Source organism: Strix uralensis, chromosome 16 (genome assembly GCF_047716275.1).
Source record: "Strix uralensis isolate ZFMK-TIS-50842 chromosome 16, bStrUra1, whole genome shotgun sequence".
NCBI lineage: Eukaryota > Metazoa > Chordata > Aves > Strigiformes > Strigidae > Strix > Strix uralensis.
The window spans coordinates 12677638-12704319 of NC_133987.1; the positions used below are offsets into that span (position 1 = coordinate 12677638).

Sequence of the window (26682 nt, forward strand, 5' to 3'; positions counted from 1 at the left end):
AGACAGTTCCTTCCTATCGTTCCCACAGAGAACACAGGAAAAAAAAAAGTCAAAATCTTAATTTATGTTAATGCAAATTGCTATTTCCTCTGCTTTGCTATTCTACTTCTAGACTAAACCAGGCCAGTTTCTTCAACCTTCACCTACTCCCCCGTCCTGTTGCTCTTTCCCCGGGACGCTTTCCAGCGGTTTACGCTTGGGTCACGCAGAGTGAGAGCAGCGGGAGCCTCGGCAGCAGCAGCATCTCTTCAGGCGGGAAAACCGCCGGTCCGGGGCGGCTCCGGCCTCCTCACAGCACCACGGTTGTGGTCTCGGGTTCAGTTTGTGAGCAGGCATCACGGACAGTTAGCTACATAATATAATTAGCGATATAATATAGACCACCTAGAACATTGCATATAGAAATACAATAATTAATTGGAAAATGACTAATATTAATATTGTATCTCTAATTAGTTAGCTGGTATAGGTGGAAAAAACCCTCCAGATGCACAGGTCATCCGTGACTCTCTGGGCAGCAGTGCCTTTCCTTCAGTTAACACCATTTATTTTTATCTGCGGCATTTTTTATCTGGAATAATCCACAGTTTCTCACCGCGTTCCTCCGACCTTGCCCTGAGGCGTTTCTCAGCCCAGGGACCTGCCAGCCTCGTCCTGCCCGCCCCGCGGTGCCGCCTCCTCCCGCCCCTCAGCGCCTGCCGGTGGGTGGTGCCGAGCGGCGATTGGCTGGCGGTGACAGCCGCCACGCGCTGGTTAGCAGAAGGCGGGTGAGCGGCGGGCGCCGATTGGTTGGTGGCGGCTGGGGGCCGAGCGTTGATTGGCTGCCGCTGGGCGCGGCGGTGTTGCCTTTGCCCTGAGACGAGGCGGTGGGTCCAGTTCCGGCCCGGCCGGCCCGGCCCGGCGGGTGCCGCCGCCGCCATGTTGTGCCACGGGGAGGGCCTGCTGAGCTCCCTCACGGTGCTGCTGGGGGCGGTGCTGGCGCTGAGCCGCAGCCCGGCGCTGGCCTGCCTGGTGACGGCCGGTCTCTACCTGGCGCTGCACCTCTTCAGCCTGGAGCCCGCCGCGCCTCAGAGCGCCCAGCGCGTCCTGCGGCCCCGCGGCGCCGCCGCCCGCATCGCCCACCGCGGCGGCGCGCACGACGCGCCCGAGAACACGCTGGCGGCCATCCGACAGGTCAGCACGGCGGGGCCTCACCGTGGCCGTGCCTGCCGCCCCTCCTCCCCCGGCTCGGCTTGGCGAGCCGCCGTGCCCCGGGGGGCGCTGGAAGCGCGTTTAACGTGCCCAGCCGCTACGGGACGTGCAGGGCCTGGGACGAGGTTAGAAGTGTGAGGCCGAGCTGCCACATGCTCTGCAGAGAGCGAGTGAGCCTCGGGAGCCTGCCTCCCGTAGGTCTGGTGGGTGAGAGCCTGAAATCGGAGGGCAGTAATACGAGCCTGTGGCTTATGTTTGATAATCTGCCTTTTCAGCGGGCACCAAGCCCTCGTCGCCTCACGTAACTCCAGCTTCTTCTGACTTGCTGCACAGACCTGTGTGGCTTCTCAGTCCTTCGTCCCCAAGCGGATTCAGAACAGTTTGATCAGGCCCGAGTCTTGCGGAAAATGTTATATTCGTGGTGCTGATGGATATTTTAGCTTGTAGCAATAATGAAATACTGTGTTTTGCTGATGTTGCAACAGAATATAGAGAGTGGATAGCAACGCAGTAACAGGTCATTTGCTTTTTAAGCCTTGAAGATCTGTAGTGAGAATCCAGTTATGGGAAAATCTGGTATTGTGAGAACTTCACTGTGTACAGCTCCGCTGTGAAACTTACTGCTGCCTCATCTGCAAAGCACCGTGGTGCAGCCAGGGTTCAAAATATGTTTCTAAGAATCATTTGAAATTGTGATGAGCAGGCTCTCAAATGTAGTGTATCTGTGATGATGAGATGTTGCTGCTCTGATGGTTTCTTACCTTTGGGCGAGGCAGGGCTCTTTGTTCCGATAAATTCTGAAGCTGTACAATAGAGATCCTTACCTCTTGAGCAACCTCTAGTGCATACCTGGAATTTGTCTTTCTGGTGCATTGGCCCTTTTCCCAGGAGGGCATTTATCCTTCAGAACAATTTGTCTTGCTTGCAGTTCACTTGGGTGCTTTTCTGAGGAGTTCCTGGGAAAGGAGCAGGATTTATGAAACGTTCCAAGGCAGCCCATATCAGGGAGCTGCTTATTGCTCTCCGATATGGGGATTCCTCAGATAGGAGCAGGGATTTGCCTACATACATCTACTACTTAGTGCAAGCATGGTGAGTAGTGCTTCTGAGAAGTTTTGTATTTACTGTGTATGGTGGATCAACCATACTGCACATGAATGGCTAATCTGACTCTTAAAGGAAATATTGCACCTGTGTGCCATAAAAAAAGGGATGATAGCTTTTCCTTGTGCAAGCAAAGACTTTATGCTCTGATGGCCTGCTCTAATTCTGGCTTCTAAGTGCTAATCTATAAATTATCTAGGCTGTAGTCATTTGTTTCACCTCTCTTTTAGAAAGGAACATAATTTAAGGACTCAGGAGTTATTAGACCAGAAAGAGAAAGCAGGATTCTTTTCTGCATTTTTATCCTGAAACAGTCCCAATCCCAAGACATTATCACTATGGTTTCATCTGTAAAATAGATTATATGCTTTCAGTTGATCTACAAATGCTTCTCATAATACCTTGGATAAAACCTACTTTGTTCTGCAGATCAAGCTTACAGAAAAGAACATTAATAGTTTATTATTTTTTACCAGAATACAAGCTAATTATAGCTGTATCTATATTAAATCTATAAATCTGTCTCTTCCATTGTGTATGTGATTTTTTTTTTAAATTTTTTTTTTTTTTAAGGCAGCTGAGAATGGAGCAACGGGTGTTGAGCTGGATCTTGAATTTACTGCAGATGGTGTTCCCATTCTAATGCATGACGAAACAGTAGAAAGGACAACTGATGGGTCTGGAAGATTGCGTGACTTGACTTTTGATGAAGTTAGGAGGCTTAATCCATCTGCAAAACATAGGCTATGGTAAATGAACTATTGCTATTCTGAAACTACTGTTTCAACAGTGAAAAAAACATTCTTGATTAAAAAAAATGATCTATCACTGATGAAAACTTTTGTAAATTTAAAACTTAATTCCACATGTTATTTCTCATTTGATTTTAGAAGCCTATGAGATTATATCTCCTTACCCATCCTTGCAATAGGAACAGTGAAGCAGAGTCAAGATAATTGGCTTTCAAGGACAAAATCCACAGGCATCTTATGTGAAACAGGTTAATCTCTACATAAGCTTCCCCTAAATTGACTGCAGGACCCCAAAGATACTGGGAGTTTCACAGTATATCAAAACTGACTTGAGTAATTACTTCTAAAATTAATTTTATTCACATATATTTCCTGACTGATTGTGTCTTGGGGATTCCAAACATCAGGATTATACTGTTGAAAAGGGGCTACACAGATTTCCTGGGTAATCTCAGGTAGGAGCTGTGACCCCAGTAACCGATTAGGTCCTTTCAGATGGCATGCAGGGGAACATATTTTTATACATTACTAAAATGTTGATGACACTGCAATTTCTACAGTATTGTAGGTGAATCCATTTTAGGAGAAGAACTTTTAGTGTGTGTTCCTCGTATTTCTGAGACGCTACATTAGGGATTTCCAGACTCCTGTAAATGTACCACCTGTGAGTCTGTGGTACAAGTAACATCTTCCCTGGTTATTGCTGGAAAGGTGATCACCTGAGGCACTCAGAGAGAACTTCCACATAGGCAGTTACTGCTGAGCAGCTGTTATTCAGAATAACTTATTGATGTGTGAAGCTGCTTCTCCTACATCCTTGACTTGCTTATTCTGCCAGGATCTGCCTTTCTGGCTCAGAGCTAGGGAGTGCAGTCAAAGCAGGGTGGAGTGGGTGGATGGGTGCTCAGCAGCTGGGACTGAATGCTTATTTGTGGTAGTTGCAGGAGGAGATGAGGAACTGAGGTTAGTGTTTTGGTGTGGACACAGGGTCAGTGAGCATCAGATTAGACCTTGAATTTGGAAGGATGCAATTGTCTAGTGGGATCCTGGGGGCAAAGGAGGTGTGCACGTATCCTTCTACATGTGCAGCCTTTCACTGGGGGAGAGAGCCCCTGCTGCCATTGCTAGTGGTGCTTGATCCCACCTCTAATACTAGTGTACCAGCAAACTATGTTCAGGAATTCCTAGGAAACAGCTCTGTGTAGCTGGGGATGTGTGTGTGCACATGTGTATCTTGACTGCATTCCAGTGAGGAGTTCTCTGTTTCTGCAGGAGCAAATTCCAGGGTGAAAAGGTACCAACTCTGAGAGAAGCTGTTGTGGAGTCTATGCATCACAATCTTATCATCTACTTTGACGTCAAAGGCCATGCAAATCAGGTACCGCTTACTGTACTAAGACACCTTCCTTCACCCTTTGGGTTTCTAACCTGCTTTTTTGTTGGTCTCCAAGAGATATGTGTGGTACAGTCCCTTTTCTAATATGGGCGAGACTGGGTCTGCTGTTTGTGTCATCCAAAGTTTGGCTGTCAAAGCAAAGACAACCTGCTCCCTTGTCCCATTCCATTGACCTGGAAAGCTGCAACTTAAAATTAACGTGAGACTTGTGTGAGTGTTGAGTCCAGCTCACAACACCATCATAAAACAAAGCAAAGTGAATTCCCTGCCTGTGCTCCTCCTGAGGTGAGATAGTATCTCATCTTCAGCCTCCAACTAAGGATCCTGCTTGTTTATAATTTGCATTACTGAAAGGAGATACAAGTGATCAATCCTTAACATTTCATGCAAATTAAAGTATTTTTTTCTTTAGCATATCAAAATGTGAAAATACATTCATTCTCCCCCTTGAACTAAACCTTCAGGACTTCAGAATTTTATCCACTATATATTTAAGGGTATTTCAAAACACTGAGAATGCTACTCATTGCTGTAAACAGAATCACAAAAAGGACTTGTTGCAAAAAACAAAATGTCATTTCTGTATTAATGGTATACACAAGATGCTGGTTTTCTTTGTCCCCCTTTCCATTTCAGTCTTGTTACACAAAACAGGAAAGTATTTTTAAAGGGGATTATTCCAAAATGACTTTGTAGTGTAAAGTCAATATGAGCATATGTATAAAGATAACATGTGTGTGTATCTCTAATTGGCAGGCAGTTGACGCCCTAAAACAACTCTACCTGGAATTTCCACGTTTGTATAACAACAGTGTTGTCTGTTCTTTCATGCCAGATGTTGTTTATAAGGTGATGTTTCCTAAAAGTTTATTTTGTGGTTTTTTTTTTAATTTCTGTCTGGGAATTTCAGTAAGACATACAACTCCCAGTTCCAGATTACTTTTGGGTTGTTAAAATTGCTAAGATTTAAAAAAAACAACCAAACAAAAAACCCCACATAAATCATAAGTGTCTTGCATAATCTTATAGATCACTCTCTGCTCATTAGATGCACATTTGAATCTACAGCAGTTCCCTCCATTCTGAAAGCTATGTAGAAAACAGTGCGTCGCTCTTACAGTTGGCATATGGCCAGGTATCTGTGTGCAAGGTACCTTTTAAATTCCATATTTTAATGTAAATGTGGACTATTACTAAAACTGTTTCCTAATTCTCATTGCCAAGTCCATTTACTATGTATTTTGTTCTATTGCCTGACTGTTATGCAATTTTTTTAACTTAAGAGCAGTTGCTTATTCAGCATATTTTAAAGAAAAATCAGCAAAATATCATAAACCACTTTCTAAAAGAGTTACACAAGGATCTGGGGGGGGAGGGGGAGAAGGATTCTGGTAGAGCTGCAAATGCAAGCTAGGACTTTTTATCTAACCTCTCCCAATTTATATTTAATGCAGCTTGGCTTTTGTATGAATTGCAGTCTTTTCTCCTTGATCTTCCAGATGAGACAAGCTGACAGAAATGTGGTAACAGCACTAACACACAGGCCTTGGCATCTGAGTCATTTTGGAGATGGGACACCCCGTTTCAATTCCTCCTGGAAACATTATTTGTATATGATGATGGATGTCATTCTAGATTGGAGCCTACACAGTTTCTTGTGGCGATTGTGTGGGGTTTCAGCATTCCTCATACAGAAAAATTTTGTTTCTCAGTAAGTGTTAAAGCTTGCTAATATATCAGGAGGCAATATCATTCTATTAGTATATAAGGGTGGAGTTAACAATAGTATATGTTAATTTGTTCCATTTAACGTTGTGTAAGGTTGTTTAGATAGTTCCTTTACTGCATGCTATTTTACTATTTTAAGCCTCTATCTTTTCAATCCGTATTTTTATCTTATGTTAGATCCTAAATTTAATCTCAAAGGGGAAGAAAACTGTTGCTTTTGCCTGTTCACAGTAATAAAACACAAAAAGATGACAGTGCAAAAGATGACACACTATTGTTCTTGATGTGATACTGATGTAAGACTAAAACCACTGTAGCTTCAGCACTGTCTGCCTTAAATATGGTAGTCAGCCTTCCTCTAATGGTGTCTTTGTTCCCCGCAGAGAGTATGTGAGGCAGTGGTCTTCAAAAGGAATTCAGGTGGTTGCCTGGACAGTGAACACATTTGCAGAAAAAAGCTACTACGAAAGTGTCCTCGTATCCAGCTACATCACAGACAGCTTGGTGGAAGACTGTGATCCTCATTACTAGACCTGTGCTTGGTAGACACCAACCCAAATAAGCTGTCTCACTCGGGCAGGTCTGAATTCACGATCGAGCAGGTATCCACTGGTGCAGCATTAGCATCTCTAATGATAGTTCTGGGAAAAGAGCAGCACTTTACTTCTGCTGTATGGTCAGATCTCAAATGCAGAAAAACCCTGTCTTGCAACACTCGGCAAAGCTGAGGTACAGCCATTCGCAGTCTGAGGGGATCACGCTGTAACGTAAAAGGATCAGATTTGACAAGCTAATGGGGCAATTCCCTGTTGTGTAGGTTGCCTTAATTCTCCCACTATTCCTTTGCTTTATTTAAATCTTGGTTATAAAGTCATATCGCCAATTTCTGGTATCAAAATTTAAAGTCATACCTTGATTTTAGTAATTTAGTTTGTTCTACAACTGTGTAATAATTTGAGGTTGATTTACGGCATCTTAAATATCTACATTACTGTTCTCAAAACAGAACCTGAAAATAATGGTGCCAAAGTATCAGGCAAGTATATTTCCCTCCTACTGCATGGGAAGATGACTGTGCTGCATCTTGACAAGGAAAAGGAAGCCAGCTTTCCATGTTCAATGTGAAGACTATGAGAATTAATGAATAAAACTTGAGTATCTTACCTTCCAGACTTTAAAAGAACCAAGGGATAGATTATTTCTTCTAATGATACAGCACATGAATGTATTTATTTTTAAAAGAAAGCTATATATCGAGTGATGGTAGAGGTAGAACAAACAGAGCTGAAATGTCTTTTTACTTTGCTTATTGTTTGCATGATTGAAGGGTACTCACAAGGATATGTGGGAAATCCAGATTTAACTTGAAATCAAGTCTGCAGTTTATTAAACAAGTATCTCTTGGCTCATGGGTAGGGTATTCTTTATCAGCTGCGCACCAGTAGATTGATGTGGAATGTCAAAATGAGTGCAGGTTGCTTGATATTTTTTCTAATGGGTAAAACCCCCAGGTGTTCTCATCACAGCTACCATCAATGGGCCATGAATCATTTTGGCTCTGCTCTGGAAGGAGCGAGTAGTAGACACTCCTACTACTAGGCTAAAAAAAAAAAAATTATCATCATGGTAAAGTTGGGGCTCTGAATAAAAAGAAGCTGCAATAAAAAAATCCTCTCAATTGTGTTACTTCCAATCTATCCTTTACTAGAAAAGATATGTGTAAACTTCTCGTTCACAAGCAGTGGTTTTACACAGATGAGAATTTTGATAAAGAGTTCTGATAACTTTTAACATCAAAGGTGCTTTTGCGTGACTATAAAACTACAAATGGCTCAGAAAAGTGAAAATGGAACAGAAGCTTAACCTGGTTCACACAAGTTACTTTGCAGCCAGTACAATGTCTCAGTCGTTAAAAACAACTGCACTTCAATTTCCTCCTATTGTTATTTGACCAATACACTTTTCGTTTAGATCAGATAAAAGCAGTTTGAACAATATGACTGATACAAAAATATTTTTAGACCAAAGCTTTTATTTACAATTAGGCACAAGTTTCCTTATGTTTAGTTGATGACAAGCGACCAGCTGTGGAGGGACCCTTACTGCATGGAGGTGAAGGCCAGTCCTGGGGGAATGCTGACCCTCACCAGAATATCGCTACTTCAGAAACAAACCAAACACGCAGGATATTCCCCATCTTAGCAATAAACTGCAGTTGGGATGCATTTTGCAATCCGTTCTTCTATTTTTTTCTTCCATTTAGGGGTAAAAAAACATCATTAGTGCAAATGAATATTGCTTTCTGCAGAACACCAGCTAACAACTTAACATTGATTATTGTTTCTGCCTGCTCACGGTCAAAAGTCTTTGTCGTCATCTTCATCTTCCCACTGAGCCGCTTCTCTAGCACGCAGAGCGAGTGCCACCGCCTCAGACATGCCTGGCCAGCGGGGCTGGGCTGGCCCAGGATCTGCTTTCACAAAGGAAGTGATGTTAGCTGTGCTGGTGTTGGTATAACCACCACCCCCGTGCTGTTTAAGTGTCCCATCTGTCAACTGTTTGGAATGAAGTTACGTCTTTGTGTAAACCAGGAATAGTTCAAGCTACCAGGCAAGTTTCCATAGCTCTTTTTATTCCAGACATACGATGGCCTAGAGACTCTACATCATTAATAACCTCTTCTGAGACTCACACCAAGATGTGAAGTATATCTCTAATGTGATGTAATACGGGAGCAGCCAGCGGCAAGAATAAGACAAAATGGCTCATTTACCCAAAGAAATTCAACTCTCTAGTATATAGAAGCTTGTGATCAGTCTTCAGAAGTCATCAACAACATTGCAACAAGCTACTAATAAGCACATCCTATAGCTAATGTTTACCCCAGAAAAAGTCTTTTTGTTTTCTCTTTATACAAGATGCTAAAATTCTGTGTCTCTTCCATCAAGCTGTCACATGCTGTGTCTGTACTACATCAAACATTTTTACTGAGCTGAGCCTCTAAGAGCTGTGTTCTGTGTTTAGCATTTGTTGCTTACCTAGTGGGAAGCCAGACCCCCTCAAGATCCCAGCAGCATCAGGATACTGAAAACAAAATTCACAAGCAGATTTAGGTTGATGTTTCCCTCATGTGCCTGTTCTCTTGCATTTTAAAAGATACCAGTTACCAGGAACAAAACCATACTCTCCAGATCTTAAGCAGGTCTGTATGAGTATTCCAACAGCTATTCTGATTACATTTTTGTATCTGCTCAAGTTAATCTTTAAAATTATTTCTATACATACAGGGTGACCTCTTTGTTCAACATATGCCCATTGTCCGTTTCATGCCCCAGGTTCTATATATGGAAATCTAGCACAGACTTCCTTCTTTTGACCATCTTACCTCGTTGTAGGATGCATTTTGATTTCTATCAAATGCCCCTCCTGGGTAGCCTGGCACTTGCTGAGCAGGTTGTCTGGACAGGTGGTATGAAGAAGAGCTTCTCTGAAAGACAGAATATTTGGCATTAGCAGTACTACATTCTGGCTTCCAATCATGACTTTATGGTCAGTGCTATTCCCACCCTTGTTTTAGGGAGATGGCTCTTCTACTAGATCCACAATGAGATTATTCTGGCATCTCCTTTTGAAGTCTGACCTTAACAACTACAAGAATACCCACATTTTTTAGGCTATCAAACCCTTCCCTCAGGAGTCCCACTCATGACCCTGGACATGGCCACAGGGTTGTCTAGTGTTTGAAAATCCCCAGCACACAGAAAATGCCTGTTCACTTCAAGTTCCCCTCTCTACAGTCAATATTTATTTATATTTATTTATATTATTGCATTAATGATGACCAGTCATTACAGGGGAATTTGTTTGGGGTTTTTTTGAGGGAGGGAGGGGAACCTAACAGACTTTCTCTTCACCAGTATGTAGGTCAAAGAGTGGTTGCTCAACCAAATAACAACCCTGCACAGCACCTGTATATGCACATTTTAACACTAATTTGATAGCTCAGCAGGCAGGCCTGACTTGAAAAATAAATTCAAGTTTAAGAATGTTAGAGGTCTATCTTGATGTTGTATGGAATTAGGTCAAAGCACTCAGTTTTACCTCAGCTGAAAAGACTGGGTGGGGTGGGGAGGGCACAAACCATAGACCCCTAAAGAAATCCAGGGTCAGGGGAGGAAGGCAGCCTCCTTTTAGTCTAGGCAAGGTTCAACTGCGGCCGAACCCTTTAGTGACCATCACTGCACTCCTAGATTAGGAATGTTTTCCTGCAGTTTCATAATCATAAATAACATCCAGTGAGGGTAAGGACTTTTCTATATCCTTCCTAGGCTAAATTCCAGTCTGGAGCAAACAGTTAGGGAATTTCCACGGTATCCTTTTGCTGTCTGGAATTAACCAGTAATCAATCAATTTATGTAAAGTTTTAAATACAGACCTATCCCAAAATGGCAGCCTATTTGCAAGGCTAGAGGAACCCCATGAAATCATACCAAGCACGTAATTGAAACAGCAGCACCTGAACTATCAGACTGACCTGCTGGCCTCGTCCTCTTGGCACGGATGGATTTTCGGTTTTTCTTTGCAGTTCCCATAGTTTTTCAAGTAAAAGCCTTTTCTCTTTTCCTTCCTATGGTCAAGACACATTTGATCATTAGCTGGAATGGACTAATCATTCTTGAGAGGCTCAAGGCCTGTGAGTAACAATTGACCGGAATAATCATTAAAATGTCTTTTATTCTGAAATAATCTGTCTACATAGGGAGCTGCAGCAGCACAGCTTGAAGGTAAAACTGTTTTGCAACAACTCATTTGTGAGTTAAGTTTCCCTGCGATTGACGTGGGGGAGGGCTCCCACCCTCCCTTGAACTGTCATAGGAGAAGCAGATTACGGCTCCACAACAGCAAGATGAGGCAATCAACAGAAAGCCAAATTTTAAAAAAGATAAAGCTGAAAGTCAAACTTACATTCATAATTTGCTTCTGTAAGAGTTTCATTACAGTCTTTCTTCCTTCTGTTATTTGCCAGTAAAGATAAGTAATAATTCTAAACAAAAAAAAAAGTCCAACATATGACCACTCATACCCATCAGTATTTCCTCCTAGTCATTGTCTAAACAAAAAGTTATTTTGTTTATTTTACCCACTAAAAGATATATATATACACATATCTATACATGCATATTTATACATATACAGACATATGCATACCGACAATACATATATTTTAAAAATGTATGTATAGAATTACACATGGAATGACAAGCACATGAAATTGCTTAAGACATTCTCTTGGAAAGGACCCAAAGATTTATGGACTTGTATTCAAGATAAGAGGTACAATTAAAGTCAGTCAGCAATACAAGGTGTGTTTCAGATAACAAATAGGAACCTAATGCTCTTATCCAACTTTGTGTCATTTGCTTAGACACATGCCTGGACCTTAAATCACAACACCGAACACTTATTGCTTCCAGGCCAATCCTGGTCCCACTCGAATCAGTGGGAACTTGTTTTATGAGAACAGGTTTGTGCATGGCCCACACTAGAAATATCAAGCAGTACAGCTACAACATCAAACCCTACCAGTGGGCACATAGTTTAATACACATGGTTTTGCAAAAATAATTTCATTCAGCCAAGAGGACAGTATGTGAATTTACCTGAGATGAGCTGGAAGCAGACTGCAACCTACTTATTAGAATTCCCCATATGGTGGGGAACTTTAACATGCACTTTAACATGCTACTTGTGCACCACCATGCCCTTCCACCACAGTGTCCCTGTGGTAGTTCAGCTATTCTTAACAGGATATCTTCTGTAATGACTCCACTGATCAGAAACGGTCAGAAAAGACAAAGCAACCATCTCCCAAACTTCTGCTTTTTATGTTGCTCAGGGTCCTAGTATAGATCTGGCCTGTATTGCCAGTGCTTGTGAAAGCTTGCTCTTTCTCTACTGATTTATTCACCTCTGGGGGAAGAAAAAAAAAAAGGCAATTTATTTTGCCCACTGTATGCAGCATGTTCCTTTTGCTGATGTCCCTAAAGCTAAGTGTGCCGGCAGTAATAAGATCTGGAGCGTAAGCACCAGTAAACTAGAAATACTCAATGAAAAGCAGTGTATCCTAGGGTTAGCATGAAGCGGGTTTGTAAAAAGCTTTGGCATCCTAACATACAAGGAATAAGTTTTATAACTTCTTTATGTACTTCAAATACATGAATTTCCAATATATTAACCATTTCTGATGCTTTAAAATGCACTTTGCTTTTTTTTTTTAATGAAGAATGGCTATGTCATAGCCAGTTTTTTCCACTTCAGGTCCTCTTCCAGTGCTTTTCATTAGCAGGTACTTACAGGACAACAACGGAGAGGATGAAGAAGAAAAGTTCACTTGTAATTAAGTTATGGTAGATCCACACTACCCATTTTGAGGCAGTGTAATTTTCCAGTATTTTTATCCACTCAGAGACTGCATCATACATAGAAGACAAACCTCTGAAAGGACCACATTCTTCTGAAGGTTTTAACCTGAAAGTGTGAGAAAACAGCTACTTAAAGCTTCATATATTAATCAGTGACTTAGTTAATATAGTGATTTTTGTACATTGAGATGCTCACTAGTTTGCTATAGCCCTCTGTTGTCTTTGGACCCTCAGGGAACTCCCATGATCTGTGTTTCATTTTTAACTTGAGTCACTCTCCAGCCATTAAATCACCAACCCCAGACTATGCAGTGAGAAATAATAGACCCTGCTGCAATGGATTGGTACCAAGCCCTGTAAACACAACCTTGAGCTAAATGTAACAAGTCAATCACTGTAGTGCAAGCTACAGCAAATTGAAAATCTGGATTTTCAAAGTTTCACCACAGGTGCTTAAAGGAACAATCATTTCACCTTGCCTTCAAGGACATGAGTCACTACAGATTTTCTGTAACAACAGGATGTGGTGAACTAAGGCAGCCCATAACAAGAGTTAACATTTTTGGGTAGACTGAAATAAGAAAATGTTGTTTGCTTTGAAAATGAACCACTTCAGACAGTCTGAAATTCCCACCTGCCATCTGGAAATGTTTGCTATGAAATATTTCATCCCACCTGATTGCATGTGTCTCACTAAATATTGAAATGAGGGGGCTGAGAATTGCCAAGAAAAAGAAGAGGACTACCCATGCTGCCCTCATTACTGCAAGCAGCGTAACACGCACACAAAGCAGCTTTAAAATGCTGGTAGCAACCAAGATGCATTATTGCAGAGGTCAGCACTCCCTGCAAAAAGCCTTTGAATTTCATAAACAATCCAGAAGTTAACATCAGCTGAGTTTTTCCTGGGTGTTTCTCCACTGCAGACCCAGTATGGCCTATAACATAAATTAGTCCAGGAACTAGGACTAGGTCACAGAAACTTTTAAGGAGGAGGAAAAGCTGAATTTGCTGTGACATTTAAATAGGATCCCAAAACTTCAAGGTAACTTTGTTTCTCCTCCTACTTTCTCACGGGACAAGGTATTGTGTTAACCACATTCTTGCAAACTCACTGAGCATGTCTTGTTTTCAGGATACAGAACATCTCATGAACATCTGAAACCTTCCATTAGCAACTCATATAGCTTTTTCTATGGAAAAATGCAGATTCCTCTGCCTGGTATCAGGTCACACAGCATAACATGGTAGGCTTGAATGCCAGTGATCTTCCATACCTCCAGATAGTGACTCCAATGACAGACAGGACTCCAAGGAAGGAAGGGAAAAACAGCAGGAACATGAAAGAAGTTGTCATTTGAGCAGTTCTCCAGACTTTGCGAGGGGGTTGGCAATTCATCATCAGACTGACCTTTAAAGAAATGAAGGTACACTGACTCCTTTAAAGAGATGAAGGTACACTGACTCTTGGAATGGTGTTACCTGCCACTTCAACTTGGTTTAAGTCAATCACATTGAAATTGCTGGTGGCAATTGCTGGAATAGCATCTATCAAGTTTCCAAGAACTTCTTTTATATGAATTTGATAGATATAGTGTAGTTTAGAAAACTTCAAGAATTTAGTCTGAATAGTAAGAGGCAAAATGAAGTGCTGATGGGTTCTTCAGGACTCTGTTGGGTAGAGTTTGTTTTTGTAGCACACACAAACCCACCATTTGGGGAACTCTGAATCAGTCTTTCTAGCTATAGCTTTGTTCTTCTATATTCAACACTACAAACTGTTCAATGACCCAACTAACAATCTATTATCTAGTCATACTACTGAGACAAACAATTCTGAAATGAAGAAATTTCCACCTTGGTCTTTAGCTGAACCACCCTGCTTATGCTTAGATAACTTCGGGGGGGTGGGGGAGCAGGTTGCTGGGGAGTAAGCAGGAAGCCAAAGTCACAGCCCCAGGCTGAGTGCCTATACTGACATATGCACTTGTACACTGTTAGTTCCCCAGCTTTCAGTTTTACTACTTTATTCTCCCCACTCTCTAACTGTGCTCTTAACCCTTCTACACCTTTACCCCCTCTCAAATGTCACAGGTTTCTAATTCAAGGGTGTGCATCTAAATTGTGTTCTTTTAAAGCAACACACTCTCCCCTCAAAACCCAATCAACCAAACTGCTCTCCTAAATGCAAAACCCCTCAGCTTCCAGGCCAGATCAGCACTTTAACACAATAAATTCTGCTCAGATTTCAAATAGGGTAAGTTTATAACAAATAAATCTAAAGTTTGTTACCTTTTTCACATAAAATACTATAGAAAATGATATCATCTGGATACCAGGCAGCAGAGGTGAAAAGAGGATTCCAACCCTACAAGAAAGCATTTACAAGAGAAAAGGTAAATCTTGACTATTCACCACACAGCTCTCAGTGCACTGAAAGCACAAAATATCACACTAGCTTCATACACAGTTAGTGTTTGGTTATTTGGAAATGTAATTATATTGACATTGATCCTGTAACAGTAAGTCAACCTTTAAAAATATGCAACTTCAAATATACATATCTATCTACACTTCTGCATAACTCTTACGTAATTGGAGTAACATACTCATTGTTAGAAATAAGGTATATTTGCCAGGGTTTAATACTGAGACTATTTCAATAGGAAACCATTCCAGCGGGGAAGTAAACAAAACTCTAGGATGCTCCTTTCATAGGTTTCTCCCAGACCAGGTGGCCACAGGGTAAACTACTGACTACAGTTATTGTTATTACTTGCATAACTACAAAGGGAACTGGCAAGTCACAATCCTTACAAAGGTCCTGAATATGTCATCTCTCTCAGGCATTTATCCTGTTATTTTCCCCATGATAGAAGGAGCCAGAAATGTCAGAATATTTCATGGTATTTCTAAGTGCAAATGAAGTTTTGACTGTAAATGTAACACTTACCAGGTCAAAGTCTGTGCGTAGATCAAATCTAAAACATTTCGTCCAATATCAAATTCTGGCAACCCCAAGTTCACACAGACTGTAGTTCCAATAATTCTGGGGGGGGGGGGGGGAAAGCACAGGACAATAGAATTTTCTAAGTGATAAAACTCTTTGTAGAAATCACTACAAATAACATCCTGAATACAAGCATCAGTGACAAATTATTTAGCGGCTGCATTAACCACATGTCATGCAAAGCAGCCACAGCTCATTGATTAGACAGCACATCAAAAATGAAACAGAATTTGGCAAAAGCAGGGTTGAAATAAGGCTAGGATATTTTTCATGCAACTCAAAAAAAAAAAGGGAAACAAAGCATTTGTAACTATATCAGAAAAGTATGCTTATAGTTAAACGGTTGAAATGGCAAGTTGCCTCAGTACAAAACTGTAACAGCTTTTCAGTTCCTGAGTCCTGAGAATTTTCAGCCTCAAAAATCTGGATCTTGTAGACTGATACTTTTAATATATCCTAAAGTATATCCTAGTTTAAACTAACTGAGGTTGCAAGTAGCTGAGACACAGGTAGAAAAGCAAGTACTCAGAGGATTCCTACTGAGGACTAACAACCCCTTTTTATCACCTCATTTTTCCTGAGCTGGGGACAATTCAGTTTCTGCTTGTTGTAGCTAGAACAATAAAGATTTGGTAATTATCCCATCTCCCTGGCTTTTGGGCTTTACTCTGATACAAATAAATACAAGCTATTGTACTTTTAATCTTTCACTGCTGTAGGTCTGGTGCTTTTGCACAACTTAGGGGAGGACATTCATCACAGCTGACACTGCAGTTTTGGTACTGTGACCTTTTGCTGGGAGGTGGTTTCCTATCTGAACAGAACGAGAACAGGAGGATTAAAGTACACTGGCAAAAGCTGCGGAGGGAAAGTCTTCAAGGGCTTCTCAATGTTGTTTTGGTTAATTTAACATAAAGCTAACAAAGTCCTACCTTGTAAACCAGTCTTGTTCACATCATGTGCAAAGGGCAAACAATGGATCTCCTACACAAGTACCACCAGGAACCCTAAATGCTCTGAAGAGCTGGCAAGCACTTAAATGCTCTACCTTAAGTCATAATGTTTGTCAATGTGAAGGTACATACAGCAGAAGTAAATGACTTTTTGCTTACATGCTTAGCTGTATTCACATTCAATTAAAAATACTTTCTTTCTCACCACACTGCAGAACTCTACACTTGAGAGCCATATTACATCCTTAATAAGACTGATTAAAATAAGATTTTAAACTTGTGTGCACTCTGAAGAGTGGCATGACTAAGAGGAAAAAAAAGGGGGACATACCAAGGAAAGACAGAAGTGTGTGCCTGTGCATATGCAGAAAAGCAAGGTTTTCTGCTTGAGACACTTGGTCCTTTGTCACCCCATTCAGGAGCTCCATGGGGAGTACAGTGTGGCTTCCTCTGTGCCTGTTTCCATCTCCAAAGGAAAAAAGGACACATTGGGAGAGTAGAATGGTACACACTCTGACCTCCCCCTAAGAAGGGGCTGCAATATACACAGGGCATGTACCCAGAGACTATGCCTGGTAGAGACAACCAAGGAAGGGTTCAGTGGTGCCACAGCCACGCTTCTGTTGGGCTTTCTTTCTCATGTTGGAAAAAAAGACCGTGTCTTTGGTGTCTTTCGTTAATGAATAAAAACAAGATTAGAAAAGCAGTACTCACCTCCGTAAAAATTCTCCAAAGAAAGAGCCAAGCAAACAAAATATGAAGTCAACTAGAACAAGACGATAGATATCTTGCCCAACCAGTGTTTCCCAGCACTTTAAGAAATAGAAGAAAAAAAATAAAAATGCGTATCTAGAAGCCAAAAATCATGCAACTCTAGCATTGTTCCCAAATGCTTGGGCATCTGAAACTTGGGCTCCAGATCAAAGATTTGCCAACAGCCTGACTAACCATAGTCAACCTCTCACTGAACAGTGCTGCAAACCAGCTGAGACCTGAGTTGGGCAATTCATTTTTTCCTACAGTTCATTCCTCTAAAGATGCTAATATAAAAGTGTTGAGGCGGCAAATTCAGCTTTCCAAGACACTACATGTACTTGTCTTTTTGCTGGAGCAAGCCTGTTATCAAAGTGGTTCCTAACCTGGCATTGCAAGTCAAAGATTTGTATTTTTGAAATCTTACCTGTGACTCTGACACAGCCACAATGTTAAGCCAGTAGTAGCACAGTATTCCAACAATTGATATTTTCAGGATGATATTTCTAAAAAGAAAAAGTAACAGTAACTGCACTGACAGCTTGTCCATAAGCTCACTGGAGGGAATGATGACAGGATGACAGTTGGTTACACTTGATGACCTCCTCTTATAGCAACAATAGCACTGCAGAGTGCCAGAACCAGCAAGAGCTCTCCCTGAGAGCTAAGGTGCAGCATTAGTCCATTGTTCTGGCAGAAGTGGAGCGAGGCATGACAACCTCGGCACAAACCTCTGCTAAACAGGCTACTGGTTGGGTGTGTGGGCTCCAGGGGTTACACAGTGTTAATTCCAGGCATCTGTATTTAAGTACGATGTCCTCACTCCTCTCTCTACTTCCCTTCCCTTCCCTGGGGGGCCAACAGCCCAGGGACCATCTAGGGAAGGTACAAACAAAACCAAGCCCAGTGTCACAGTGTGCCTAATTGAGAGGGAAACCATACCCTGTCCTCATGCAGAGACGTAACACTCCAGAAGGCTCATGGGAGACAAACAAAACATGGAGGGAAGAGTGTACAGAAGCCTTCAGAGATTAATTCTCCTCCATAGCTCCCTGCTGCCCACTACACCAACTAGACACAGCTTGCTGTCAAAAAGAAGACTCAGACAACTTCAGGCAAAAAGCACTAAGGTGGTAGAAACAAATACCTGGTAATAGTGACATATATCTGGTGTCCAGGAGTCTGAAATCTCTCCAGGTGTCCAAGCCACGAGTAGAAGAATGGCATGAATGTATTGAGGAGAGATGCAACAATGGGTAGCACCAACATGGCAGCTTGGCTCTCTAGGTCATTCTTACGCCCTTTCACAAACACCTAAGAGAGGAAAAATGAAAAAAAAAAAACAAACAACCAGACAGCCCCAACTTAGAGCCTTAATGCTGCCTCAAGTTGTGTCCACAGGAAAGACACCTGGCACATCTCCCTGTATGTTCTCAGGTTAGAGACTATCATGTTTTACTGGCCCACGTCCAGCAGCACAGCAACCCTCTCCCCTTCCCCCGCATTCCATGGGACCAAGGGTGGGAGCCCCATCTGAAATGCAGCTCCTAGGCAAAGGAGAGGCAGGCCTTGCTGAGGCTTCTTCTTGCTGTTTTCTTTCAAGGTGACCAGCTGCACTACCCCTAAGCTAGCCATGAGCCCAGGCGAGCAGCTGCTGGGGCCAGGGGGCAGATTTGCTCAGACCCCTCAGGTCCTACACTCTTGCCATAGTCCCCAGTGGTGCGAGCCTTTGCAAACCAGATTTTTAGGTAGAGCAGAATTTGTGTTTGCATTGGCAGAAACAGCAGCTATGCTTCCCTACAGTCCTAGTAGTGAACAGACCACTGCTTGCACTCAGTGTAAGATACCCATGTGGAAAAACACATCTCCAAAACCAGACTGCAAAATCTGTCCTCACCTTTAGGTTATTAATGGAGAGGAAGTAAACACCAGCACAAGCAGCTACTGCTGTTCCCAGGGAAGCAACCCAACAAACAAGATGAATAACAATACGAACAACTCTCTCTGTTGCAGAAAAATTTAGAACTTCTCGGTTTACTTCAGCCAGGTCTTCCTGCAAGGAAACAATTCCTAATGAAGAATTCCTTAGTCACTAGCATGAAGCAAAACTTGTTTCAAGAGACTGAATAAAAAATTTTTCTAGAAGATGGGCAGAGTAATATCCTGAGAGCATTTACTGGACAATCTTGTGTTCCTATCCTGAAAGTCTTTTCTCTTGACAGTTACACTGAGATACTATTACAAGACTGGCTTTTCCTTACAGAATGGTTAAATACCAGGAAGGAAAAACAGAAGACATATTCTGTTTGGCAAATATGTAACAGTCACTTCATTCAGTAGAACTGAAGCATACAAATATATCTATGCACCTTAAAGAGAAAAAAACAAGTAGTTAAGCCAATCCAGGATTTCAAACCAAATGAAACTTAACAGTCATGAAGTCTTAAGTCTATTAGGAACAGGACTAGCATGCTTGAGTCACTCTGCCAGAGACTTATTCGTGCATATAAATTTGTGTATGCACATACAAGTCTCTGGCAAGTGACTCATGTATTCTAGTTTTGTACCTTTCTACCTTTTTGTACCTCCTGTGTTTTGTACCTTTATTTGCATGCTGATATTCTTTTGTTTCAGCTTCACAGCTTTTTCATTAGTTATATTGAAGTCCCAAATGCAGAGAAGTTTGCTAGCAATTCCAGAGTGTATCTGAGGGTTAATGAAGTTCCTGCAGAAGGATTTTGCCATGCTGCAACGAAAATTAAATTTGTGAGATGCGTAATGGGGAAATACATCAAGTCTGTACAGCGGGTCAAAAAAGGGGATTTGTCATTTTTTCTATCCCATGCCAAGGGTACTGGACCAATGTCAGATCATGTCACATAAGACAACATGGAAAATAAACTTTAATGTAAGAAACAACTCTTGCATTTCCTTTTCCTAGTTGTTGCTGACAATCTTTACCTCTGGAAGGCCACATCAACACCAGAATGTATCAGGAGCAACAGCTTACAAAGGGGGATTATGATATTCACTGGTTTGAACCAGGATTCTCTGCATGTCCCTTACTGTTTTGTAGTTATTCTTAATTTGTCTAACAAAGGTTTGATTTCTGGAGACTGTCTTTGGAGCAGAAACTTCTACTTAAACTCTAGACCTGGAAATAAGGACTTACAGAAACATACTCATGTAATTATTACTGTCAACCACTGACAGTGTGGGGTTCTTTCGTTCTTGTTGTGTGTAATTTTTTTTCCCTTAATATAAGTGAAACAAGAATATAAAGTTAGTTTACCTGAACAACAAGATGAGAAAACATATGACAAAATATATTCCAACGGTGAAAATATAGGCCAGCTGCATGTTGTAAGATGGACCATTCTCTGTTTTACTGATTGTAGCATTACTGTAAAAGCCATAGTAGAGCACTGTTTCTTGAAAATAACCCTGAAAAGATATGGACATCATTCAGAATGTTTGCTGTCACCTGCATATGGTGGGAAGTATCACCTGAAGACCAATTAAAGGAAGTGGGAGCTTTCCCATTCCCTGCTGTGAAATCACAGGTGTGATTAAATTTCTACATATCAGGTCCTTTGTTTTCCTTCTATCAGATAAAATCTTCCACAGTTTTGTGAGCTTCTAGAGATACATAAATTACTTGTATCCTTGTTAAGATTCATGTGGGATGGTCATGAGCATTCAACACCTTGGCAGGATTTTCTGAAAATTCCTGAGGAGGGAAAAGTTTAATTGCTTCTTTCTTAGCAGCAAGGTTCTGTACTGATGAATTGTATCAACTAGGAAGGAACCAGGAAGGAAGCGCATGACATTCAGCACTAGAGTAACTACATGATAGCTGAACTCCTGCAATGGTGAGTGTACTTTGCAAGGCTAAACAGCATTACTACAAAACACAGCACTTTAAAAGCAATTTTAGAAGGAAAAGACTGATATCTTTCCTCTTTAAAAAGCTCTCTTCTCAGCTAAGCATTAGTAAGAGCAGAGTCTTGTCTATTAACTAGAGAAATCCTTTAACAACAATAAAATGGACACATTTTTTCAGCAAGGACAGAAAAAAAAAAAAGAGTAAGTCGTCTTCTCAGATGATTTAGTTGATGAATACTTGTAGAGTTAAAACAGTGCAAAATCCTCCTTTAAAAACAGTCTGTGACTTTACTCTACACGTAAAGATCTCCACACAATGACAAGATCCTCCTGTTTCCAGGCCCCACTATGTTCAGCAGGTTGCCACAGAAAGATCTGTGTGCCTTGGAAATAAGCAAAAAGGTTTGCTTTGCAAACAAACAAAATTCATGGGATCACATATGGAAATCTGCATTGTATTTTCAGAGGAAAATTAGTATGGAAAAAATGTTTCTCTGAAGACTATTGTAGCTATCTCTGGAAGGCCTGGCTTCCTTTGCGTCTCTTCCACTGCTTTCTGAGTGATGAAAGTTGAAATATTGCTGAACTCAGCTATCATTTCCAGTGAGATATATGCATCAGAATGAGTTCCATTCATCTCACCCTGAGTCAATGTTTGTTGCAGCTTCTTTTTCAAATACGTACTAAATATTGTTTCTAGTCACATCACATTCTAACTCCACTTCTTAATAAGAAATACTAACTTTTCTACTCTATTGTGACTTTTTAGATTTGTCGCACACAGTATTAATACAAATCTGTTGTTACATACTTACAGCTCCAGTGAACAGCTCCAGACCCGTGAATGAAAGGTTATTTGGTTCTGCTGCAACCAACTGAGGGACTGTGATGAAACTGAAGTTTATGACGAATGAGAAGAAGTTGAAAGCTAACAGCCACTTCAAGAAAATAAAATAGGAAAGAACACTTGTTCCAAAGTTAGCACCAATGATCTTCAGAGTCTTGTGTCCTAACTGCAACAGGTGAAAATATTCTGACAAGCTATTTCCAAATCGCCGAAATGACTGAAGTGCAAAAGAGGACAGAGAGACAAATCTCAGCAAGCAGTCTTAAACAGGACTCAAATTCACATAATAAAGCCTCACATTTTTTTACAGTTCCATTTTGATGGTAAGAACAGATTTCCCCCACTACACGCACTGCAAGATGTTTAACTGGTGTTCCTAAGCGCTACCATAATGCAAGTCATTATTAATGAACACTGCAGCAATTAATTGCTTCTTCAGTAAGTAACATAAAGCAAGATACCAGATACCTCTGGAGACAGTGATAACATTGCAGCTAAAGTGGGTTACTCTGTCGTGACTGACAGAAGTTTCTGACACTTACCACTACTGTTCGCTGCAGACACTGTGGACAGCACGAAAGTTGAGTACTGTGGCGCCTTGATTCTTTTGTTATTTCTTTAAGAATTTTATTCCTGTGGAAAAGCAGGGCAGGGGGTGACAAGCATTGTAGTATGAGTTGTAATTAAAACAAGAAGCCAAAGAAGCTGTTGCAAATACAGTTTCACACATGTCCACATGAACAGAGTTAATGAAACATGGAGATGTTCTGATGGTTCTTTTCCTATTGGCTGATACCATGGCTCTTGTTCGTGCTATGACAGCATGTTCTAGTGCCTCCACTAACTCACTCTGGGAACAAAATTTAAATATATTCTGTGAGGAGACAAAAGTTTTTGAAAAAAAGTTTTTAAAATTATTTTCCTTTGCAAGATGTTAACTTTTAAAAAGTGCATTAAAAAGTACTTTCAGCTCTTTCAAAGTGACAGACGAAAGTTGAGCAGATGGCAAACATCCATACTTGATAGCTAGATGTTGAAAGTAGAGTGTGTGTAAAATTAAACAGATAAACTTCTATTTTTACCTGATCTCTCTCTTTTTTTTCATGGTTCCTGGCATCTTCTGGATTGCTTTAATCCTTTCACTGGTGGACATACTTGCAAGATTTCCAACTAACTTTTCCTCTGCATAAAACCCATGAAAAATCAAAATGTTGGGATAATAATACAGTAATTCTTATACAAAATCTGAAATGGATATAACATCATTCCCCATTTTCACTGCTACCAAGGTGCGGCAAATTCTGAGACTTAATAATACTCCCCAGCATATCCTCAGGCCCACCAGTACTCTAATACAGACATAAGTAAGTAGTACAATACTGAATGTTAAAAAATAAATATCACTTGTCTGATGGTTGTTTAATGTCAATACAAAGAGCTGCAATAGAAAGGAAAACAAAATACTGACAAATGCCAAGATTCTAGTCTATTACTTGATCACCAATAGTTACATTTCTATGTTGCCAGATGTTGACTTGAAAGCTAAACTTTTGTTTTATTTATTCCATAATTTTAGTTGATGTTAGTGCCCAAACTCAGCACTACCTATGAAATAGACAGAACTGTATTACTTGACAATCAGGCTGGTTTTGCATAGTTGGAATTCGATGCTAATTCCAGACAGTGGCTGAAAACAATCCATTAGCTGGTCAAACAAATTCTAATAAAGAGTTTAGCTTTTCTTTCTACAATTGAAGACATATTCACGCTGCACTGTGCTTCATTTATCATGGGATTTTAGTGTGCTGGTAGAATATAAAAGATTAATGGCTAGTGTTAACACAAAACCAAATTGTTCCCATAACCACAGAAAGACTACATGCAATTCTGGTGATAAATCAAGAACAGAATCAATACACCATCCTTGTACAAGATGCTATTTAATATTGAACTACTTATCTAAACTACCTTCTTTGCACACTGGATCAGTTTCAAACAGGCTGGAAGAAGTCACGAAGATCTCATCAGGTGGTCTTCTGTTGTGTCTCTGAATAAAGCTATCTAAATAACATGCACTGTTTAGTAAGCCCAGATACTGCTGACAAACTGACTTAAGAAATTCAAATTTGACTTTCACAGAAACAACTTAAATGTATACCCTTCAATCTCACTACCTATGTGCAAACATATACTCCCCCACTCACTTCTTTCCTGGTCATGCTCGACGACCGTATGCCATTTTTCAGATATATGCTGGAAAAGAGGTACTAAGCCCAGTCTTCAGCTGTCATGGAAAACTGTGTCATCTAACCCATTCATAAATGTACACATTGATTATTCAAGACTTTCTTCCCAGAAGACAATCCTTTCTTCAAAAATCATTCCACTGACTTCAGGGGGACTGTTTTAGAATCACACTCAACCCTGCTGTATAAGTTATATATACCAGACTCCTATTTCCCTGGGGCCCAAATGCAACTGTTCTCTCAATCTTCTTTCATCCAATTATTCAAACCCAAGTGACTACATTCCTTAAATGCATCTGCCTTCCAGCTGTGAAGCAGATGAGTTTAGCCATGGCTTTCCTTGCCTTGCCTTCCCAGTAAGCTAATGGCCAGTCTGTGCAATGTTACATCCCCCTTTTGAGCTCAACCCTCTGGTGCAGAAGACCCCCACTGACTGGTGCGCCTCTTAATTAATGCACATGGTGCAGGCTCCTTCACTATATTTACTATTTAGATCTAATGGTTCCCTGACGTTAGTGTCATTTCCACTTTGAGCCAACTTTCTGTGTAGCAATTAAAAAGAATCTGAAAAATATCTGTGTCTCCTTGTGGAGGTACTTCTTGAACCTTCAGCACCCAGACATTTATCCTCTAGTTGATTACACTAGAAATGCACCTCTCCTTCCTAGCAGGTATTAAAGCTGTGCAGGATAGTTAATATTTGGAAATGTCCTATTTCTATGGTCACTCATGGAATGAGGCATTTCCAGGTACCAATAAAATAATTGCTTTTTAATACGAATACAGGATTTTGCCAAATCAGATCTTAACTTAAAGACCATGTTCTTAAAGATGAAAAAGAAAAAAAAAAGAATCCCTCACTTTGGGGTCACAGAGAGGTGGTTCCTTCAGCACATCTAGGTAACAATTCTGGAGAACAGCTCTTAATTACGTTCCAGAAGCAGCAGACGGGAACCAAACTGATTGTAACAGTAAAATTACACGATATGGGAAGAACATTTCCTACTCCAAACATGAACAATAAACTACTATGCTAGCCTAAAACAGAACCCAGATAATACTATTCCAGACCTCCTGTATTTTCATGAATATAAATCTCTAATTACTATTATAGTCTAGAATTTACATGGAGACAACATAGTGAAAAATTAACTAAAGACAGTCTCAAAAATGCATCCTATCCTCCCCTTATTTCTTTGTACAATGAGTCTCTTCAGATAACTATGTAGGTTTGTTTTGTGTTGACCCACTTATAGAGAGTTTGAGTTAAAATGGGTAGGCATTGTATCTGTCATTGCTCAAGAAACAAAGACCACAACCTTCAGAAAGATATTGAAAAAATCAGCTACAATGACATAGGATAGTAAAAGAAAAATCATGTTTTATGATTTCCTTTTATTACATGAACATCTTCATAGCTGAACCAGAAGGCTTATAAATATTTATTATTTTATGGAGGGCAAGACTGACATGCAATATTCTGATGCACCACAATCCTTATGTCTTACCTTCTGATACACTGGAAATTCTGTGGGCAGAGGGGCGATCCAGCAGATGGAAGGTAGAAGCGGGGCTGTATGCCAGTTCTGGCTCAGGTTCAAAGGAAAGATTATCTGTAGAAGGGAATTAGACTTATACAGAAAGTTCTATACTGCTATGGGTTATTTACACACAGAGAATATCAGCCCTATTGACCAGAGACTGCTTGACTGCAAACACAGCAATATATACCATTAACAAAACTCCTTTATCTCACTCCAATATACGTCCTAGTACTCAACAGCTTATGCAGTCTATATAAGTCAGTACTTATCAATCTGTTAATACAACAGACAGTACATCCATCTGTTAATATAACACCTGAACTACTTCTGGGAAAAAAGCAAAAAAACCCCACTGCCACCACGTACAAATATATACAGTTGACCTGTCCAGAGCTGCAGGACTCCCTCAGGACAGAGTAAGCCATTATTTGTTCCAGCATTTCCATAAACTGTTCATATGAAAAATTACATACCCATGGAATTTCCATATGGACTTCTGCTTAGGACATTAAGTCTTGGTAAACCTTCTCTGTATTCAGAACCATGTCTCAAGGAGGCCATTGGTATGGCCAGAAGGTAATTCTGTCCTCTTCCACTGTGTTCTCCATAGGAATCATGCAGTGAAGAATCATCAGGGGTTTGGTGAGAGAACAGATTCTTTTGAGAACTCCTCCTGTGTGAGTAACAAGAAGGAAAACCCTGAGTGCCACAACAACTCTCAATGGATATCCTTAATAAATTGTTACCTATTATCATCAAATTTGAGTACATTATAAAACAAACTCTGATACTGAGAGGTATTTTGTATTTAGAACTCCAGCATGATAATTCTGATTTGGTCATCAACTGAA

General features: G+C 40.7%; 2 protein-coding genes across 6 annotated transcripts in view; one reads left to right on the top strand and one right to left on the bottom strand.

Moving 5' to 3' along the window:
• The first annotated feature begins 860 nt into the window (after nt 1–860).
• On the top strand, nt 861–7857 carry GDE1 (glycerophosphodiester phosphodiesterase 1). Of its 4 annotated transcripts, XM_074885951.1 has the most exons (7): nt 1080–1173; nt 2120–2283; nt 2869–3044; nt 4320–4425; nt 5200–5292; nt 5943–6154; nt 6555–7857. In XM_074885951.1, the coding sequence occupies exons 2-7, from the start codon at nt 2281–2283 to the stop codon at nt 6700–6702; spliced, it is 738 nt and encodes a 245-aa protein (XP_074742052.1). In that variant the 5' UTR covers nt 1080–1173; nt 2120–2280; the 3' UTR covers nt 6703–7857. The 4 variants fall into 4 exon arrangements, with proteins under 4 accessions (XP_074742050.1, XP_074742049.1, XP_074742053.1 ...); XM_074885948.1 differs by lacking the exon at nt 2120–2283 and having other exon boundaries at nt 865–1173; XM_074885952.1 differs by lacking the exon at nt 2120–2283 and having other exon boundaries at nt 1009–1173; nt 2873–3044.
• A 326-nt stretch (nt 7858–8183) lies between these two features.
• The window catches only part of TMC5 (transmembrane channel like 5), a 28855-nt gene continuing 10356 nt past the window's right edge, over nt 8184–26682 (bottom strand). For both annotated transcript variants that reach the window (XM_074885946.1, XM_074885947.1), the window contains exons 3-22: nt 26305–26504; nt 25796–25900; nt 23124–23223; nt 22584–22674; nt 22010–22258; nt 20602–20753; nt 19911–20055; nt 19207–19362; nt 18457–18623; nt 17737–17815; nt 17271–17368; nt 15547–15642; nt 14886–14961; nt 13871–14004; nt 12526–12699; nt 11137–11215; nt 10706–10798; nt 9557–9658; nt 9210–9255; nt 8184–8641 (exon numbers count right to left, since the gene is read on the bottom strand). In XM_074885946.1, the coding sequence (XP_074742047.1) occupies nt 8529–8641; nt 9210–9255; nt 9557–9658; nt 10706–10798; nt 11137–11215; nt 12526–12699; nt 13871–14004; nt 14886–14961; nt 15547–15642; nt 17271–17368; nt 17737–17815; nt 18457–18623; nt 19207–19362; nt 19911–20055; nt 20602–20753; nt 22010–22258; nt 22584–22674; nt 23124–23223; nt 25796–25900; nt 26305–26504 (2455 nt within the window). In that variant the 3' untranslated portion in view covers nt 8184–8528. The remainder of the gene's footprint in view (nt 8642–9209; nt 9256–9556; nt 9659–10705; nt 10799–11136; nt 11216–12525; nt 12700–13870; nt 14005–14885; nt 14962–15546; nt 15643–17270; nt 17369–17736; nt 17816–18456; nt 18624–19206; nt 19363–19910; nt 20056–20601; nt 20754–22009; nt 22259–22583; nt 22675–23123; nt 23224–25795; nt 25901–26304; nt 26505–26682) is intronic.

Excerpts from the sequence above, each read along its gene's own strand:
- GDE1 (XM_074885948.1), top strand. The coding sequence starts at position 919 with ATGTTGTGCCACGGGGAGGGCCTGCTGAGCTCCCTCACGGTGCTGCTG. Across the intron at positions 4,426-5,199 it reads TCAAAGGCCATGCAAATCAG|GCAGTTGACGCCCTAAAACA; the intron begins GTACCGCTTACT and ends TCTAATTGGCAG. Across the intron at positions 6,155-6,554 it reads CAGAAAAATTTTGTTTCTCA|AGAGTATGTGAGGCAGTGGT; the intron begins GTAAGTGTTAAA and ends TGTTCCCCGCAG.